Source organism: Netta rufina, assembly GCF_964035555.1.
Source record: "Netta rufina genome assembly, chromosome: 2".
Taxonomy (NCBI): domain Eukaryota; kingdom Metazoa; phylum Chordata; class Aves; order Anseriformes; family Anatidae; genus Netta; species Netta rufina.
Genome location: NC_140124.1, coordinates 22,564,144 through 22,585,125, shown reverse-complemented (window position 1 = coordinate 22,585,125; position 20,982 = coordinate 22,564,144). Strand labels below are relative to the sequence as shown.

The following is a 20,982-nucleotide window of genomic DNA, read 5'->3' as shown; positions in this document are numbered from 1 at the left end:
GGAGCGGCCCTATGTATTCTTTAGTTCTCCTTTTTCCATTCACATATCTAAAAAAACCCTTTTTATTTTCTCTCACAGACACAGCCAGCTTCAACTCTAGGTGTGCTTTGGCCACACGAACTTTCTCCCTACAAACACGAACAGCATCCCTGTATTCTTTCCATGACACCTGGCCCTCCTTCCAGTAGCGAAACACTCTCTGTTTCCGCCTAATCTCCATTAGAATGTTCCTGGTCAGCAACGCCAGCCTCCCGCCCCGCCTGCCTGACTTGCGATATTTAGGAATTGCCTGATCTTGTGCTTCTAGGAGGCATCGCTTAAAGAATGACCAGCACTGGTGGACATCGAGGCCTTCAAGAGCAGTTTCCCAGGGGACCTTGCTGACTAGTTCCCTGAGCAGCCTGAAGTCCGCTTTCCCCATATCTAGGGATGAGGTTTTGGTGGCACTTTTCCTTCTGTCACCGTAAATTTTGAACTCAACCACTTCATGGTCGCTATGACCGAGGCGGCCATTTAAGCTCTTCTATCCCTTCTCAATGACTACTATCAAACTTTCAGAAGACAACACCGATTTTCTGGATATGAAAATGATCTTCCATAAAACTTTGAGGTGAGCGAAATGGAGAGATAAAATATAACCTAGTTGATATCATATTATAAAACTTTTGTGCATTATCTACTGCCTGTTATAAGAGTAGGACTAAAGAGTCATATGAGCATTTTTCATTAAGGAAAGCATATGATTTTCTGCAAATTCCATCTTCTTGGCTCAGGATAGCAAGATATAACTGGTATCCTCAGAGTCTCATTCAGTTTTATCACAGAAGGCTGAACAGTAATACCAAAAGCACCTCCTCTCAAAGTGTGTAAGGTAGGATTTGGTGCCCAACTTGATGCCCAGATTGCTCCAGGAAATGTGCTTCTCCACAGTCAGCCTGATTACTTGGACACCTTAGAAGAAATGATTAACACATTAACATAGAGACATCTTTGAAGGATTTCAGAGAAGACTTCCTGAGATGCTTTCGGGAGTGACAATGATACAACAGGCTTTTCAAAGTCATTCATTGTTGAGCACCCTATTTCTGGAGCCAGGTGTGCACCTATTCCCTTGCAGACTCCAAGGGTGCTGCAAAAGGCTGGCATGCACCAGTTATGGAAAGCTTTTCCTCACTACAGTTTAACATGGAATGAGCAAAGTCCAACCTCAGTGCACAGTCCTAATCAAAATAGTCCTACTTTCTGCTGAATAACCTTCCAGAACAGGTGCAAACAGATTAAGATCTGCTCTCCTGGTAAGTCAGTGCATTTATTTTGTCTGAGACAGATTATCAATGTCCAATAGTGAATATTTTTAAAATGAGCAAAAAAATTCCAGTGACATTTCATTCTACTTTAAAATGCATTTTACTGTTTATTTTGTATTATGGAAAACTGCAGAAACTTTGAAATGATATACTCCCAAGGGTTATGCAGAGGACATCACTGGGGTCCTGCCTAAAATCTGAAGACAGGCTAGTTTCAAACAGCACATTAGGATGTAGGCTTTTAGTTTGTTTGCTTTACATTCTCCCAAATAAGTATTACTGACAGTTTTTTCCTGAGATGCTTTGTTTCTTATACAGATTTAAAATGGGTTCTAAAGATGAAACAAAGCCTTACATAAACAGAAGGGATGATAATATTGCTGTATCATATCAGGATTATGGATCTGAAGGTAAATGGTAAGTATAGCAGTTGTTTTCAAAATATTCTACCAATGTTTTACCTCTACATGCATAGGCTTAAATTTTATTGATGAAGAACACAAGCATGACCACAATTTTCCTTCTTTGGAAAAGTCTTTGATATCCATAGTTCTTTTTAGAGAATGTAGATAAACATAGACGTAAAAATACATCAGTATCTATATCTAAATGTAGATAAAGAAATTTAACCATGTCTAAGAATAGATAAATTATTAACAGGTAAATCCAGCTGAATCCATGAGGTCATGTGAAGTCTGTTTGAGGAGTAGAAAGCTTTGCTTCTCCATTGATGTTATGATTAAGATTTTCAATTGAGATTATTGAAAATTTGCCTGCTTCTATTGCCAAAAATAAATAAATAAATAGTGGCAGCAGTATCTATTCTGTTTCATTGAAAGGCTGAGCCAAAATAAGAATAGAACTGAAGTTAATGTAATTAAAGGACAGTTCAGTTGCATGCTTCTCCAAGCTCTCTGAAATTAGTGTAACTTTTTACTAGAATCTGGGTCCAAATTGAGTCAGATGTCCTGCATGCTCTCCCCTCTATCCCATGCATTCATTTCAAAAAAGTTATGGGTCATGGTGGAAAATAGATTCCATGATTTAAAGACCTGCATAGTAATTTACTGTTTCCCATGTTATATAGTAAAAGACACTTAATTCCCATGTACCTTGTAGGGGAAGGTTTAGGATGCTTTGCATGGGACTTCCAGCCACCAAAAAAAGACTTGTGAGTGTGGTAGAACTGGAAAGAGTGACTCATCCCAATTAGGATTGTTAAGAGTTTATAAAACAGTTGACTGTCACAGTGCTTCATATCCTTTAAAATAACTTGCACCAATGATAGCAGAAGATAACCTAGTATTTGATCTGACATTGAACTTTGTAGAGTCAGGAAAATCCCCATTGCAAAACAGGGGAAAGGGTTTGAGATTTTATCTACAACCTTAAAATAAGCTGTATGAGCTAAGTTTTATTTGGAGAACACAGGATGTTGGTGGGCAAAACTCAGTTTATTTAGATAAGAGCATTCTCATGCTTCCTTTTTGATGGTTTCTAGGCCAAAGACATTTTAAAGCTCATCATCAAGTTCATCAATAGACACTGTATAGTATAGTATACTATACTATATAGCATTATATTAGTATAATACCAAATCTGAAGTCTTTTTAAAAGTGTTTTTGATAGCGTTCAGAGAAAAGTACTGAGAGAACATTGAAAGTTCTTTACATTCCTCTACCTCTCTCCATACTTCTGAACACAATTAAGAAACAATGGTTGTAGTAGCATTCATGAGGCTTACTTTGATGTTTTAATTGCTCTTCCTACTTAAAATACAATCATGATTTTTTTAGCAGTGAGGACAAGAAGAAACCTGAGAAACTGAATATGGTCAGTCCATTAACAGTGGTAAGTTCCATGTTGTATGTTTACTTATCCCAGTCTACCATAATGTTTAAAATTTGTTATTTTTGTGTGCGTGTTTCTGCTCATGTTGCAGCGCTAAACTAAACAGCATACATCTTGAAGAAAAAGCATACACAGGAGACGGAGTAAGCTGGCTTAAATCCTCTCAATGCTGAAAATTTTTACTATTACACCTACATCCAACAGGTGCTGACACAGCAGTATTTGTAGACAAATGGGGAGGGGCTGTAACATGAAATGTGATGAGCTGGAGACAGAGAAAAAAAAAAAGGAAAGCTCCTAGCATAAGAGTGCACATGCCAGAAAAAATATCTCCAAAATTTCTGTAATAAACTGGCATAGTTGTTTAATGGAATACTTTTTTAAAGGAATCTTCAGAAACAAGGAAATCTTAGCTTCTATGTTCAAGTCATTCTTCTTGCAGTTGATTCTAACTTATCAGTATTATCCTAACTACTAACAAGTCTTTTCTCAGCCATTCCACCCCCCCAAATCTACATTTATATCCAGCAAGCAACAGCAGATTTTATGATACAATTGCATTCATTTTTAAACGGGTGATTCAGAAGCATACAGTTTTAATTTCTGTAATATCTTCTTTTATATGCAGGCCACAGTGTATTTGCATTTTATATAGTTAGAACAATCATAGGCAAATTCCATCTTGAAAGGACCTCAGGAAGTCATCTGGCCCAATGTCATTCTCCAAGACAGTCTTAACATCAAAGAACAGGTTGATCAAGGCCTTGTCCAGGCAAGTTTGGAAAATCTCCAGCAGATGCAATTCCACAGCCTCCCTAGGCACCTGTTCCAATCAGGTTCTCAGCTTGACCACAATCATTTTAAAAAGTTTTCATTACATACCATAAGAATTTCTATTATTACAGCTTTCCTTAGATAATTATTACCTGCCCTCTTGAAAATTTCAAATGAAAATGCACAAGCTGTTTGAAAGGAAGTGACAGGGCAACACCTGCAGTACTTCACTCTCACTGATAACGGTAATAAGATTTAACAGGCTAACTCAATTTCATTGTTAGCTTACCTATTAGTAGATTTAGGATTTATTCAGTATTAAGTGAAATTTGCATCTAGCAGAATCTGAGGTAGATTTAGGGAAGAAATTTTTCTTTTGTAAGTAGAATGATTTCCCAAGTCCCTCAAAAGCCTGTGGAAAACGACTTCCTGAAGGATAATTCCAGCATTTAAAGCTGGACTTCTGTCCACAGCAACACTTCTGTCCACAGAGAAAGCAAGAGAAAACTACATTTGTACGATGCAAGAGTGATGACAATGAGCACCACACTCTCTGCATTCAGCAGGGATGCCACCTTTTCCCATATTCTCTGAAAACCTAAGGAAACTATTGGTAAAAATGCATAAGAGAAAAACAAAACACACTGGTAACTCCTGCATCTCCTCAGAGAAGCACTAATCCGCTCTGTCTCACCTGAAGGACTACAGCAACTCCATTCAGTCAACCACTGCAGTAAAAACCTCCTTCAAGGAGCACCCAGCCAAAGGTGCACCTTGTGGACCTTGCCTATACACCAAAGAGTACTGCTTAAATTAAGGGATTATTTCACAGCCATATCTTTTCAGACCATCACTACAGGTTGAGGGAGAAAAAAGATTTGATCCTTTTCTTCTTCTTGGGTTGGGTACCACTGGGAATCACATCTGCTGCCTGGTCAGAGCACTCTTGCCTATTTTCTGGCAGCAAGGCCAGACACACCACAAGCAAGCATCTCCCAGTAGTACTCCAGACCGGGCATACTGGCATGGGTTCCACTTAAGAGCTGTAAGATGCTGAACACATTCTCTCTTCTACGCAGTTGCAGTTTTACCTGAGGATTCATAAATATGCAACAAGACATTTTTGCATATTTTTCTCTTTCTCTTCTTTCTCATTTGGAGTATGGGGACAGGAACAAGGTGCTATATTACTACAGCTTCTTAACTGCATTGTTAACACTATGTTGTCACTCTCATGCATTTGCTGTAATTAGAGAAGTTTATAGCACAGTTCTTTTTCCACTTTCAGTTTCGATACTCTGACTGGCGGGACAAATTCCTCATGGTGCTGGGTACTACCATGGCAATACTCCATGGAGCAGGACTCCCCATTATGATGATCGTCTTTGGTGACATGACAGATAGTTTTATTACTTCAGAAAACATGACTTATCCAGGTAAATACTCCTAGCTGGTGTTGGTGAAAGATGGCTTTTATACAACAATAAGTGAGGTATATTTGGGAAAAAGAAAGGACAGACTAGCAGCTCACCTCAGGCTGTTGAGGGTTCCCAGGAAAGACGTTTGCCTGTACCCTGTGGGTCAGATGCATCACTGGATCACTTCCTACTGTGAGAATCAACAGGGCTGTAATTTTGACCAGTACCACATTTTCTCCGACCAGTTTTCTGGGCTGTTCCACACAGTCTGCTAATTAACTGCTGTATCAGTTTTAAAGGAAAGACTTTGAAGTATTACAGTTGGAGTTGAGGAACTGAATAAATGGATGAAAGACTAAAGAAAAAGAGAAGGCAGAAAATGTGTAATGCTATGCTTTGAAATCAGAAGCAGTTCTTGAAGAAATATGTAAGCTAAAATATGTAAATAAAGGCCTTGTTACCAAATTTATTCTGACATTTGTTCTGAGATTGAAGTGCCAAATGCATGTTGCAGAACTGCGTGTCCTGATTAGCTTCACATGTAGACAATCCCCTATACAAGTTAATTACATCTTTAACCTCTGGCAACAAGAATTAATTGAAAGGAAAAAAAAAAAAAAAAAAACAAAAAACCTTACCCTAGACAATTGGAAATACCTTATTCCATATTCGTTATTTTTCTGAACATTAGTTATTTATGAACCTACATTTGTAAAATACTTCAGAGCACTATTAAGAAGGTGAGCTTTATGGATCCAGTGTAATATTTATATAAGTATTCTTAAAATCAGTACACATTCAAGAGAAAATACTGTAGTTCCAATGTGGAATTTAGGCTACTGTACAGTAGCTGAATTTTGCTAGGGTTTTGGTGTTTGTTTGTTTGTTTGTTTGTTTGTTTTTGAGGGGGGGAAGTTGTTTTATTTTATTTATTTATTTATTTATTCTCTGTTTCTAATGTTAGAGGGAGAATTTTCACTTCTGGCTTCAGAAAATACTTTGTAATGTGCTGAATATCTTAAGCTTCTGTAAACATAGTCAGGTGCTAGGTAGCTGACAGCTCTTAATCTTCATTCAGCATGGTGATGATAAGATTTTATGGAAAGAATTTATTATCATGTTTTTTAATAAAAATAAGTAATATGCTTTTCTCTTTTTTTTTTTTTCTGCAGAATTTTTTTCTTTTTTAAACCATACGTCAGTGAATTTTTCTACAGATTTTTTTTCTTATACTCTGCTTGGAGAGTTGGAGGAAGAATTGACCAGGTAATAGTAAAGTTTTCATTCACTTTGCGGCTATCAGATAAAAGACAACAAACTTGAACTTGATAAAAGAAACACTTTTTATATAATGCCCAATAAATTTTCAGAGCTCATAACACAAACATATAAATTAGGTCAAGTACTTTGCTCACGTATTTTTAACGTTTTTTTATTGGATAGAATTCAAATAAGGATTGAGATGCAACAGGTGGTCTGAGTAAACTTATTGACAAGCTGTTTCGTGTTAGTCCAATGGTGTTTTTCACAGTCTTCTAAGGTGTCAAGCACCAATGATTTGCAAGTAGGGGCTGTAGGACCTCATTGTATCATTCTCTGTGCAATTTCCAGGCTTACAGCTGGGGGGGTTGTGGTCATTACCTTCTCTCTCTGCCCTTATGCCCTACCTCTTCTTTCTTAATTCTTTTCCCTTTTTGGGTTTTCCTTCTGCTTCGTTTTTCTAATTTTTTTAAAAAACCCCAGGTCCTCTTTAGTCATGTCTCTTTCCAAAGGGGGAAAATAAATCTTATCTTTTTGTTCAACCTCAAGGAAGGGTGTTTGTTTTGAAAAATAAGCTGTGACGGCCTGCTCCTTGAAGGCAGTATGTAATCACAGACAGTAAATTCTACTCTTGTTGCACAAACAAGAACCCCACTATGCGGGATAAGAATTAGGAATTGTTGATGTACTGGAATCTAAACATAAATATGGCCATATTTGTTATGCAAAAAATCTGGCAAAATCTAAGACATAACTTTCTCAACAATTACCATTAAGCAAGTAATTCACAATGTAATGTATTTTTATTTTCTGTTTAATTTTTACCAATGATATTGTGAAATAACCACAGTTCATAGGGATTCTGGACCAGAATTAAAATCTCTTGTGTGTTGTCATAAATTACGCATTCAAACAAATGTCAGAACCTGTTTTCTTCCTCCCAGTTTTGCTGTTTTTTGTAGCTTCTTTTATTATGCTGGCAATGATTAAGAACATTCAGCACTCATTAAGCTCTTTATTACTAATTTATTTATTTTATTAATTTATTACTAATATTTTTTGGTTTAAATATGATAATATTTTAATTGCAATCACAAATAAAACATCTTTGGCAATCATTTGTAACAAAGTACATAGGATAGCTTTCCTCTTTATTTTATTCTTCTTTTTCTTTTTTCTTTTTTTTTTTTTGTACATGTGGAGCCTTATTTAGTTTTGATTACATAAATGGTATCTAGATGTTAATTTCATTATTTTTCCTTAGAAATGCACACACATTTTAAAATCAAGCTAAAATTTCTCAAATAAGATTAAACAAAGCAATTAAATGATAATAGCATACAAACGATTAAAATTCAGTAATGAAGTCAAATCCTGACTTAATTAAATGAAAGTGGATATCCCCAACAGTAACTTTTGTTTTTACATTGCTTAAGCATCTTTAAAATCCCACTGTTAATTTTCATTCATTGTGGGAAGTGTTTTTAAGAGTAAATATGTCATTCTAAGCCTGTTTTTATTATCTTTGTTTTTGTGGACTTTGAGCCATTAATTTTTAAATTAAAATCTTTGTGTTAATTTTTGAAAGTGGTATAATAGATAAGTAGTATATAAAACCTGACATTTGACTCTGAAATAACTTTTAAAATATTCATTAAACATAAGAGAAATAGCAGGTAGTTGTAAGAGCCTTCTGTGTTCTTTTGAATGCTCATATAAGGAACTGAATTATAAGCTATCTCTAGGAGTCGTGGCTTGGACTGGCGTACTCGCCCTCTAGAAGTACATTAAAGGAGGCTGTAGTGAGGTGGGGGTTGGTCTGTTCTCCCATGTGCCTGGTGACAGGACAAGGGGGAATGGGCTAAAGTTGCACCAGGAGTGTTTTAGGTTGGATATTAAGAAGAACTTTACCAAGAGGGTTGTTAGGCATTGGAATGGGCTGCCCAGGGAAGTGGTGGAGTCACCATCCCTGGAGGTCTTTAAAAGACATTTAGATGTTGAACTTAGCGATATGGTTTAGTGAAGGACTTGTTAGTGTTAGGTCAGAGGTTGGACACGATGGTCTTGAGGTCTCTTCTAACCTAGACAATTCTGTGATTCTGTGTGATTCTGAGTCCTGTTTGCAGTATAACTCAGCTGTAAATCTCCTTTTTGTTTCCTTTCAGATATGCGTATTATTATTCTGGAATAGGAGCTTGTGTTCTTTTTGCTGCCTACATTCAAGTTTCATTCTGGACACTAGCTGCTGGCAGGCAAATAAAAAGAATCAGACACGAATTTTTTCATGCTGTAATGAGACAGGAGATTGGATGGTTTGATGTAAATGATGTGGGCGAATTGAACTCTAGAATTGTAGAGTAAGTATTAAATAACATTTAGTTGCTAACTATTTGTTCTATCACAAATCAGTTGTAATACTTCCATCAAAAGAATGATATTTCACCTCATTAAACTCCTCTATAAGCTATACAGTCATTTATATGGATCCTGAGAAACAGAGATGTTGGAGAATACTGCCCCAAGTGCTCCGTGGCTGCAAACTTGAAGCTATGTTAAACTTCAGGTGTTAGAAACATAAAGAAATACTGACGAAGTGGGTGTATCTAAAGAATTCATGGCTGTGGTTTCCATGCTTTCTTACTCGTTTGGATATCATTTGTTTTTTTCCAGTGACATCTCCAAGATTAATGAAGGAATAGGGGAAAAAATAGGGATGTTCTTTCAGTCAGTGGCTACATTTTTCACTGGATTTATAGTTGGTTTTACAAAAGGCTGGAAATTAACACTTGTGATCTTGGCATTCAGTCCAGTTCTGGGCTTCTCTTCAGCTATCTGGGCAAAGGTAGGCAAAAAGTGTGAATTTTCAATAAACTGGTAGGCTATAATTTCCATAACTCCACTTGGTATTTGAAGACTTAAAAAATGTATTCTGGGTCTTAGTGAACTTTGACCTTGCCTACATGCAGAAAGTTGTGTCTCATGGCACTGGTGTAGTTGAAAAAGTACATTGCTTCCTCCATGGGTACTGCTATACTACTGTAAACTTTGTTTAAGTATGCCCTCATATGAAAGGGTAAATAAGCAGTACCTTTGCCTTCTTCACTTGGTCTTCATGACTACTTCACCAAAATATCCAAGTACTGTCAGTAAAGATCAATAAATACACAAATGAGGTAAGATTGCACAGCTGAGGTCATCTCAGGTACGTTCTGGAATGAGCCTGCAGTAGTCAGATTTCCTGGGGTAACGGCTGTCCATAGGCTCTGACCCCAAGGTGAGGAGGTCATTGCCTCTGGGGTTAGAATATGGGCATGAGCAGACATTGTCAGGCAGCCAGCAGACCATGACCTCTGCTCCAGATCTCTTTGCCACTTGCTCAACTTACAACAACTGAAAGCACGTGAGATGTAAACTCAGACCATTCTGAGAGAGAAATAGACTTCATCTATAGAACTGTAATTGCCTTTGTTTACCTTGAAAGAGTTATTAGGGTGTTAAGTAACACCTGGCTATTGAATTACAGTGACACTGGGCAGCCTTGCTCTTAGACTTAAGATGAAAATCACAACTCTATTTAAAATGTGCAATCTTCTATAAGTCTTTCAAAATATAAAAAGTAGATAGGAAATTCAGTTTAAAAAAAAAAAAAAAAAAAAAAGGTATTCAAATAAATCAGTACAGTGATTGTGCTGGTTCTGTTTTTGTTTGAACAGGAAAGTTAAATGATTTTTCTTCCACACAGACAATTTCTGCATTCACTAACAAAGAACTGACTGCATATGCAAAAGCAGGAGCTGTTGCAGAGGAAGTTCTGGCAGCAATTCAAACTGTGGTAGCATTTGGAGGACAGAGGAAAGAAACTGAAAGGTGAGAAAAAATTTTCCATTTGTTGGCTGTTTTTATAATAGTGACTGAAGAGATTTTTATTTTTTGTCTTTGCTGCTGAATTTTATTTTTTCATTTTGCATTAGTTTCATAAAGCATCATCAGATACTTTTTGGGAAGAGAGTGCATGCATCTCTGTGTATGTCGTATTTCAGGCTTCATACACCTAGTAAAAATTGAAAGCAAAAAAAATCAGGCATGTGACAAGAAAAGACAAGTATAACACAAAGGTTATGTATTTATTTATATTGGACCACAGAACATCATTCTTGCCATCTTTTTGATCTTTTATCTAAAGTTAATCATCATGACCACAAAAGCTGGCAGGAGTTTTCAGATTCAAAGTTCAGTAACGTTTGTATCATTCAAAGAAAACACACCATCCCTTGCTTCTCCTTTATGTTCCAGCCACCACTGTTTCACAGTCAGGCAGCTAAAGGAAGCTCTTTGGGCATCTATGCCTTGCTTCCCAGTTCACTGCAGCATCTTTCTTTGGTTACCCAGTGCTGTTTATCACCCTTGTAGCTCTCATCAACTGTTTTTCCTGCTCATCCTTAAAACACTTTGTCAGACACTTTTCTGCTATGCATCCTGATATATATATCACATTTTTTTTCCATCAGTGTAACAGTAGACTGGAGATTATAATGGTGACATGCTTAATGAATGCAAAATATTCTACCCTACGACAGTGAAAAAGATCTTTATAAATTGGAAATTAATTCTATCACACTCACTCATCTTGTACTTGAGATTCTGCATCTCCTAAGCCCATCTCATCCTGGGCTAGTGGCTGCTAAAAGAAACAAGAAATCAACAAGAAAGGAATAAAGAGAATCAGAAAAAAATAACAAATTGATGACGCTCTGTCATCTCATAGTGCTTCTACAACTTTTAGAGAGAGAGAAGGGTAGACCTTTCCATGTTCTGGAAATCTTATACATAACATACCAATGGTTTAAAAAAAGCTCATTTCTAGTAACTGTAGCATTTGGCAGACACCTACAACATTGAGGTGCACCAAATGTGATGTATGTCTTTCCAGAAATAAGACCTTCTAAGTTACAGAGACCAGGGCCTACTACTGTAGTAAACAGATGTATCATCTCTTCCCCCTGCTAATAAGCATAAAAGATCCATTTTAAAACCAAGCAGTCTTCTTAACTCTGTTGCAGCAGGCAGAGAAGCTATTCTACTACCTGACTGTTTGAAGGTTGAACATCCCTTTCCATCAAAGTGTACACATAATTCCTATCTATTAGTTTGTTCCTGTACTAGCACTGCACTTTTGCTTTAGTTGCTCCTTCCCATGGGTTAACTCTCCTGTATTAATAATAGAAATAAATCATGAACTCTCTCAGGTGTCATTTTGCTAGGCCATTAAAGTTATTTTGATTTTCCTATACAATATAGGTTTTCCATTTCACTGATCATCTCCATTCTTTAAATTTGTTGTCATTTATTTAATGAAAGTGCAGTTCATTTGCTTCTCTTACCTTTATCCCCAACATCATGTATCTAATTCTGTAAGATATAGTTCTCCTTTCTTTACTGCAACACTTATGCAACAATATTCCTTGTAATATCGGAAATACTTGCTGGCCTTTGGAATATTCCAGAAATCACAGGTTTACAGATGCTTAGCATTTTGCCACAGCATTTTACAGTCATCTAGGACATGGTCCAGGCTGAGCAGATCAACTCAATCTGTCACAACATGAAGGACAGTCAATACATTTTCCTCTACTCACAGCAAGGTCTTTCTTAGGATTTGATTACTAAAATATTTTGCATAACTTGGACATTTACTTTGAAGAATTTATGAATATACATAGAAAAATAAAGAAGAGTAATTTCCTATATGGTCTGTTTTTTGTGCCTTTTCTTTTAGATACCAAAAAGATTTAGAAGAAGCCAAACGCATCGGTATCAAAAAAGTTATTTCAGCCAATATTTCCATAGGCGTTGCTTTCTTTCTGATATATGCATCATATGCATTGGCTTTCTGGTATGGAACCACTTTAATACTCTCTGATGACTATACAATCGGAAATGTCTTTACCGTAAGTATTCACCAGTAGCTGAACAAGGTTTATGAAGAGCATTGAGCTGATTCTGTGTAATCTTATTTAAATTTTGAGTCAGGTTGAAGTTAGTTTCCAAACTGCATTTTTCACTTTCTCAGCTCTGTTAACAAAATAAAATTAAATATACATATATATATATATATATATATAGCTTTGAATATCATGGATTATTTCTGTAAATTGGGTAGCAACATAAATACCACTCACATGAAAGTCCCTTGTTAAAAGCTAGCTTGGATCAATAATAATTAGAAGTTGTTATTTTTGTATTCAGTCCCACTGAGTCTTTGCTAGGGGATTGAGGTTTGATTTCTAGGATCCAGAGTCTATGCCAGGAGGTTCCAATCAGGAGACATAGACCAGGCTTCAGGTACAATTTGTTTTATAACAAATTAAATGCTGTCTTGGTCCCAGCTGGCTGACCTGAAGTCATTATCTTCACTGGTGTCAAGGTGGACCTTATGTTGGAAACCTCGGAATATGATAATGTGGTTGGAAGTTGTAATCCCAGTCACCACCTTCCTGCTAACAAGTTTATATCTCTGCTATGTCAGCATCTCTTGAAGCCATCCACTCCACTACAGTCAGGTGCCATGTGCTTAAACCTAAGAGGAGCAGCTCATTTAATTGTTTTCACTTGTGACCAAGTGTGTAAATTCGTTTTGCCCACCTCAGGGCAAAGTCAGGCAGGTGAGTTTGTACTACCAATACCCTGCAGAAAACAGTTGGAAAAGAGCTTTGCTTTAATGTAAGCAGTACCTGACTGAAGAAAAAGGGTTGTTGCTGGTCCTTGCAGAAATCCATGCTCACTGTCACTTCCTCTGGGTCACTAACAACTCCCACTGTAATGCAAGGTTTGCTTAATACTTAGATCTGATTAAGATAAAATGCAAATGGACATTTATTCCCAACATCTGAAATGAGTGGTACAGTTGCATGTGTTCAGAGAAACAATAAGTATGTGTTCAGAGAAACAAAATGTCAAGCCCAAGGCTGAAAAATTAGAGTCTGCTTTTGATGTGGCAAACAATTTTAGTTTCACATGAAGAAATCTCCAGTTTCCTCAGATCTTTGTTTCTATTCTTGCTGGTAGTACATTGGAGTGGAATACTATGTCTTTAACTTTTGGGTTAGATTACCCATGTTTTTATGTCATATGAAGGTAGAAAGATTTTGTGTGTATGTGTTTAACCATAGAAGTAATTGTTGGCCAGTTTTTCCTCGGGTGGAATCGGAAACATCTTATTGTCACTCTCAGGAAGAACCCCAGCCATCAGAAACTAAAGAGTTTCTGATGGCTGGGGTTCTTCCTGAGAGTGACAATAGAAGAAACTCAGTCTCTTTATGGGCCAGTTGTGAAACAGGAAAATTTTAGAGTGATCTTGAAAATTCTTTTTTTCCTATAAATGTTTACGTTTTGTTTAAATGATTACCACTTTTTAATTGCAGTTTTGATTTTAGACTTCTTCATATTGCATGAATCTACTTGAAGGAAGGATAGCAAATATTCTCAGATAAATGAAGCTATCTAAAAGAATTCCATCTGTGTATTATGTGTTTTTTGTTTGTTTGTTTGTTTGTTTTTGTATGTTTTGTTTTGTTGTTAGATCTTTTTTTCTATATTACTTGGAGCTTTTGGGGTTGGATCTAGTGCACCAAGCATGGAGGCATTTGCTAATGCAAGAGGAGCTGCCTATGCAATCTTCAGTATTATAGACAATGTGAGTATCTTTGCCATGGCTGTCATTTGAAAATATTGAACATATGACTTCTTTTCTGAATACAAAATTATCAATCCCAAACAATTGTGGATGCAATATCTTAACATCTAAAAATTCTACATAACAGTCTTAGATGCAGGACAAGCATCTAAATACTGTGATGTGAACTTTTAAATGTCCAAGATGTAAATTTCTGCCTGTTATTTTTTTAACCTGGTAGTTCAGAAAACCAAGTTAAAGAAGAAAAATAAATTATATCCATGCTAACTCAAGTAACTAACTGAGATAACAATGACAAGGGCACCCTGACTGAAAAGGATTAATTTGAACTGTAAGAGTTAGTTACCAGATGTCTGTTACAGACTTCAGTGGCTGCAAGGGGCTACACTCATTTTGATGTTAGAGTATCATAGTGACAGCAATGCTATTTTAAAATTAGTCCTCTGTTGTCAATATAAATTGCATCTATGCCTTTGCATATTAGTGCAGACATACGCCTGATTCTGAACTGTTCTGTGCTGCAATAAAATTAAATGCACAAAAACCTAGTTCCCTATCCATTTTAATACTGCTACAGCTACTATCTCCTAGAATCACAGAATATCCTGAGTTGGAAGGGTCCCACAAGGATCATCAAGTCCAACTCCTGACTCCACACAGGGCCACACAGAAACCAAACCATGTATCTGAGAGTGTTGTCCAAATGCTTCTTGAACTCTGGCAGGCTTGGTGCTGTGACCACTGCCCTGGGGATCCCATCCCAGTGCCTGACCACCCTCTGGGTGTAGAACCTTTTCCTAACCCCAGCCTGACCCTCCCCTGTCCCAGCTCCATGCTGTTCCCTTGGGTCCTGTCGCTGTCCCCAGAGAGCAGAGCTCAGCGCCTGCCCCTCTGCTCCCCTCCTGAGGGAGCTGCAGGCCACCATGAGGCCTCCTCTCAGTCCCCTCTTCTCTGAGCTAAACAAACCAAGAGACTTCAGCTGCTCCTCATATGTCTTCCCCTCCAAACCCTTCACCATCTTTATAGCCCTCCTTTGGACACTTTAATAGTTTTATGTCCTCCGTATATTGTAGTGCCCAACTGCATGCAGTACTCAAGGTGAGGCCACATGTGCACAGAGTAGAGCAGACAGATTTGCCAAAGACCTGCACTGGCAGCTTCTTGCATTTGTTAAGTAGTTATTTTTGCTCTGCTGCGTTGTAATGAGGCTTGCTATGTATGCCTTGTTGTATGGTAACATTGACATCAAAGATTTCACAGCCCTGTATCATGCTAAAATGTCATTAGAAATCTAAACAATGTTTTTGTTGTTTTCCCTTTTCTTGCCCTGTTATTCCGCACAGGAACCTCAAACTGACAGTTCATCCAATGCTGGCTATAAACTGGACCATGTTAAAGGGACTTTGGAATTCAAAAATGTTTACTTCAATTATCCTGCTAGGCCAGATATTCAGGTATTACACATGGACGCGATTCAGATTCCACTTACGATAACCTGATTGTCTCAGGGAAAACCAGTTGTTATAATAAAGAAAATAAGACTCCTAGAAATAATGAAAATTCTTATCTAGAACCAGTATCTGTTTTAGCCAGAGCAGTGTAGTTAACTTAATTAAGAGCACCTTTTCTTGTTTGTTTGTTTTATAAATAAATAAAGTATGGCTATATGAAACTTGCACTAAAGCTTGGATGCCCTAATAATTCGAAACTATAATAATAAATATAATTCATAAATACAATGAAAAACATTCATCATACGAATGCTTAGTTTAATGCAGTAAAAATGTAATAATGGTATACTGATCTTCCAGATTGTTCACACTGTAAGTCAGTTAGAAGTATTTATCTGAAAAATTGGCAGCAGATCTAACACTTATTTTCTTGCATTTACAATGCAAAAACTGCCCCACCAGAGAGTTTTGTTTGAGAGCTTTCACTAAGGTATGTCTTGATGCAATTATCTGGGGATAGAAGAGGTCTGAACAATTTCTGAAAATACATTTATTAAGAATGTCTTGGAAAATAAGTCTCTATTCCAGTGTGAAGGAAGTCTATTTTCACTGATCTCTAAAAAGGGATTTGTTCCCATCTTGTTCAGGTAGACTGTGAAGACAGAGAAGAATAGGGCTTCCTTAGGCAGCTTTGAAAGAAACAAAAAATATTGCAACTTGCAAGTTACTGAAGAGATAATTGAAATAATTTGGTACTTATATTAGTTGCCATTAGAATCAATACAAAGACAGTGAAGACAAACATTTTGATACAGAATTCCATGAGAATAGTAATCTAGTATTAGAGAAGGGCTGGGTTTTTTACTTCTTCCTCTATTACAGAGGTCACCTTTTTAGATCTTTAATCATGGGGATGAAGGGTGAAGGACATTGCACAACAAAGGAGAATGAGAATGATGAACAAACCAGAAGATGCAAGGAAACATATTGCATTAGTGAAAACACTGTTGCATACAGCCTACTGACTATAGTAGGGTCTAAGAGTGTAGTGCCTAACAGACCTCACTGTGCATTCCTAAACTTGTGCAGATGTGTGTGATATCAATGGGTAAGAATTTATCCCAGTAGATAGCTGCAGAAACCGTTCACCAAAAGAGGCTTCAAAACTTGCCCAAGACACTGAGCAAATCTTTGTGTGCAATGACATTGCCAGACTTCTTGTTGTCACAGATACATTTTAGCTCAAAATTAATAAAATTTCAACTCTCCCTCTTCTTTTAAATTAAGAACTCCCTCCTGAGAGCTTCCTACTGGATTACTTCTGCGTGAAATAATATGAAGTGCTATGCAAATATGTGAATACAAAACTATGAGTTCTTTTTCATTGGTAACTGAAAAAGAAATATCCAAGACAGAAGTTCCCCATTACAAAGGGGTTTATAGATGTCTCTCTGACTCTTGAACTTCTACAGAAAGCTACAAAGAAAAGCTACCATAGGCCAACAGCAATGTAAGAGGGAAAGAACTTTTCTTTCCCTCTATAGCTTCAGTGATTGTTGGTGCTTTTGCCACCTCTCTGAGTGAGTACATCTGCATGAAAAGCAGACCATCACTTTTGCAATTGGTGTGAAATGCTGCATTTTGAAGAGAGGAGCAGAAAGAACAATCTCTTCACAGTACAGTGAAACTCCACAAACTACAAGCCACTCCTTCCACAACTTCAAATGCAGTTTTCCCCCTTTCTTACCTAGCGGTCTCTTAGAAAATTTCCCAGAATTTCTGATAATCAATATTTTAACCCTATGGCATTACCTACTTCAGAGATATTTTACAAAATTATTTAACTTTTCAATACTAGTTCCAATCTCTTGATAATAGAAAAGTTAAGAATTCTGTTGGTGGGAGCTGCTATTATTTTAAACACCATGTGAATGTATTCAAAACTGAAAAATCACCCCTGTGCAGCAAACGTTATGACTGCAGACATATAAGGGTTTTATCAGCATTGCTGGCACTAATAGAACATCAATGTCGTGCCAAAATAAGAAAGAATTACAGCATTCTTAAATTATAATTACAGTGTTTGGCCATACCCATAGTAACGATATATATTGGGGTAATACCTAACTATATCATCAATGTGCTGATCTTTCATGTATGTAGGTAGAGCATTTTTTTATTTTATTTTTTTTTACTTGAAATGAGTTATAATACAGAAATTTCATGGCAGATACAAAAACTGACAGGAAAACAAAATAATAACCCTGGGTTCACCCAAGTGCCCTATATTGTAATTCCTCTACTAGCTTTTATGATAAATGTTCTAGGAAGGGTAACGACTTGATAAATAGGGGTACTACTACATACACAAAGATATAACAAATATATTGATGTATCAGTGCAATAAAACCTGACTTAAACTGCCAAATAGAGGAATGTACCAGGCTATTCTGTAAACATGAAGGATATTTTACTGTAGTCTTTAGAGTTTCTGCAAATTTATGCTGACATTTTTACATGCTGCTATGCTTTGGTCAAACTTTCTTATGCACACAGATACTGAAAGGCTTGAATCTCAAGGTCAACTGTGGCCAGACAGTAGCCCTGGTTGGTGGCAGTGGCTGTAGGAAAAGTACAACTGTTCAGCTCATCCAGGGATTTTATGATCCCAAAGAAGGCACGGTAAGACACCTCAAGCCAGATGACTGCTCTGTGTGTCACAGTTGTTCAAAGTCAGCTTCTGGTCTTGTTGCCCTTGATCAAATTACATGGTCAAGTCTCCCATCAAAAGCCATGTGCCAGCCTGGGGAGAGAGAGTCCTTGACCAGAACGCTTAGTAAATGGGTCATGTCTGCTTCCTTCCTTTAGATTACCATTGATGGGCAGGATATTAAGACCTTGAATGTAAGATATCTGCGGGAGATTATTGGTGTGGTGAATCAGGAGCCTGTGCTCTTTGCTACTACCATTGCAGAAAATATTCGCTATGGCCGAGAGGATGTCACCATGGAAGAAATTGAGAAAGCTACCAAGGAAGCTAACGCTTATGATTTCATCATGAAGCTACCCAAGGTAAGCAAGCTGCTGTCCTGCTGAAATAATTTCCCTTCAACCTACTCACACCAAAGAGTTCCTTAGGAGGGATTCTCCTTAGCTGAGGAAGCTGTTCCCAGAGCTGTGAATATGCAGAGCTATGCAGAGCTTCCTCATAACTTTTGAGAAGAATGTTAGTTTTGACATACAGGGGCTACTAAGGGAGATGTGCCCTTTCTTTACATTGCCTTTTGCCTACATTGCCTACATTGCATGGTGAAAGGACCATGCCACTGACTGTTGTTCAACTGTGTGTGGTTGTCTTGTAGAAGTTTGAAACCATGGTTGGAGAAAGAGGGGCACAGCTGAGCGGAGGCCAGAAGCAAAGAATAGCAATTGCCCGAGCTCTGGTTCGCAATCCTAAAATTCTTCTGCTTGATGAGGCAACGTCAGCTTTGGATACTGAGAGTGAATCAGTTGTGCAGGCAGCACTTGCCAAGGTCAGTACTGCTCGTTTGTTTAAAGAGCTGCAAGAAATAGAGACTCCTAAAAAGTGTAAGGTAATTGCCTGAATTTGCAAATAATTTATGCTCATTCAAAGACTGGGAAGTGGTTTATAATTGCCCAGGGAGTTAGTGACATAATGGGTAGGACTGCACTGCAGCAGGCTTTCCCAAACAAGCTTTAGTCTTTGGAGCAGTAAAGAGCTCAGTGCAGACTAAGCAGAATATTCCTGAGCAGGAATGGGCTATGTTGTTATATCTAGCAAAGTAATTCAAAACCAGCTTGACTGTATCTTCATGAGAGGCTTCTATGTGTTGGCTGCTGTCTAGACCTGGCTTCTATAATACCTAGAGAAATGAAAAAAAAAATAAAATAATAAATTTAAAATAGCCAACCCTGTATTTCTTGTTGTCTGCTCTAAGCAACTGTGTGAGCTGTTTACAAAATAGTTCCACCTATTCCTCAGGCTGAATCAACCACAATGTTTTTGGTTTTGCTTTTTTTTTATTCCTCTGTTTCTTTTTCTCATTATGCATCTAAGCTTACCATCCTCTGTGTAAAGACAAATTACCATCATTGCATAAACATTTTCAGCATGGATCACAATTTATCCATGGACAAGATCTTCAGAAAGCATTTTATCTCCATATGCTCTTTACCCACTGTGCAGGGCTGTGTCTGGGAGAGTCAGACAACAGAATCCACATTCTCATCTGCAGACTTATTTTAGTCTGTTAATTTTTGCTTGGACACTTAACACCAGTTTCAGTGAGTTAGGCTCTCTGTCCGCTTATCCTCATTTCTGGTAATTCACTATGCTCTGTGAAATAATGATACCTGGCGTGCTGTACAGGGTCTGCCTGGGCTGGAGTTATCTTTCTCTGTAGTGGCCCATACAAGTGCTCTGCACTTGTTACTAGAACAGCAGTGGTATCACACCAGTGTTGTGTCTACTGCACTGGCACTGCACCAAGACTCCCTCCAACCCTTCTCCAAAAGCCAGCAGTCTGGGCGTGGGCAAGAAGTGGGGAGGGAACATCAGCAGGGCAGCTAGGCACCAACCAAATGGATATCCCATATCATATGGTGTCACACTCAGCAGTAAAAGGTGGGAAAGGGGAAGGAGAGGGGGCGCTCTCATTATGAAGACGTCTGTCCTTCCAGACAACCACTATGCATATTGAGGGCTTGCTTCCCAGCATGTGGCTGAACATCGCTAGTTGATGGGAAGAAGTGAACATTTTTTCCTTCTCTCTGTGTTTTCATGTGGTCTTTGCATGCTTTTATTTTTTGATCTTTATTTTTTATTTTCCCCTCTTCCATTTCCCTTTAATTAAATTATCCTTACCTCAACCTGTGAGCAGTTCTTTACTGTCCAGCATACTTTCTTCTTCCCCGCTATTCTTTTGAGGAGGGGAGTGAGAAAGCAGTTGTGGAGCTTGGCTGCCCAGCTGGGTAAAACCACCACAAGTGCTCAGGGACTTTTTGCCAGCCCATGGCCTATAAAGTGAATCCCAGAGACAGGAGGGCAGAGAACAGCCGATCAAGACGACTGCTGCAATATAAAACTTATACAGCTAGTTTAAACAAGTTACTTAGCCTCCAACCTCTTCAACCTATCTTTAAAATGTCATATGATGAGATGAAACTCCCTGTTGATGTGTCTGGCAGAGCATAACAGAAAGACTTGC

General features: G+C 37.7%; 1 protein-coding gene across 1 annotated transcript in view; it reads left to right on the top strand.

Annotated features, from left to right (window-relative positions):
- Positions 1-1,632: 1,632 nt before the first annotated feature.
- LOC311206493 (ATP-dependent translocase ABCB1-like) overlaps positions 1,633-20,982 on the top strand; it is a gene marked incomplete at both ends in the record, with an annotated part of 42,087 nt that continues 22,737 nt past the window's right edge. Inside the window, 13 exons of the mRNA XM_084281848.1 lie at positions 1,633-1,724; positions 3,104-3,158; positions 5,221-5,368; positions 6,523-6,616; positions 8,776-8,967; positions 9,281-9,452; positions 10,353-10,477; positions 12,387-12,558; positions 14,190-14,303; positions 15,647-15,757; positions 18,311-18,436; positions 18,623-18,826; positions 19,117-19,287. Of these exons, the coding sequence (XP_084137974.1) occupies positions 1,633-1,724; positions 3,104-3,158; positions 5,221-5,368; positions 6,523-6,616; positions 8,776-8,967; positions 9,281-9,452; positions 10,353-10,477; positions 12,387-12,558; positions 14,190-14,303; positions 15,647-15,757; positions 18,311-18,436; positions 18,623-18,826; positions 19,117-19,287 (1,776 nt within the window). The remainder of the gene's footprint in view (positions 1,725-3,103; positions 3,159-5,220; positions 5,369-6,522; positions 6,617-8,775; positions 8,968-9,280; positions 9,453-10,352; positions 10,478-12,386; positions 12,559-14,189; positions 14,304-15,646; positions 15,758-18,310; positions 18,437-18,622; positions 18,827-19,116; positions 19,288-20,982) is intronic.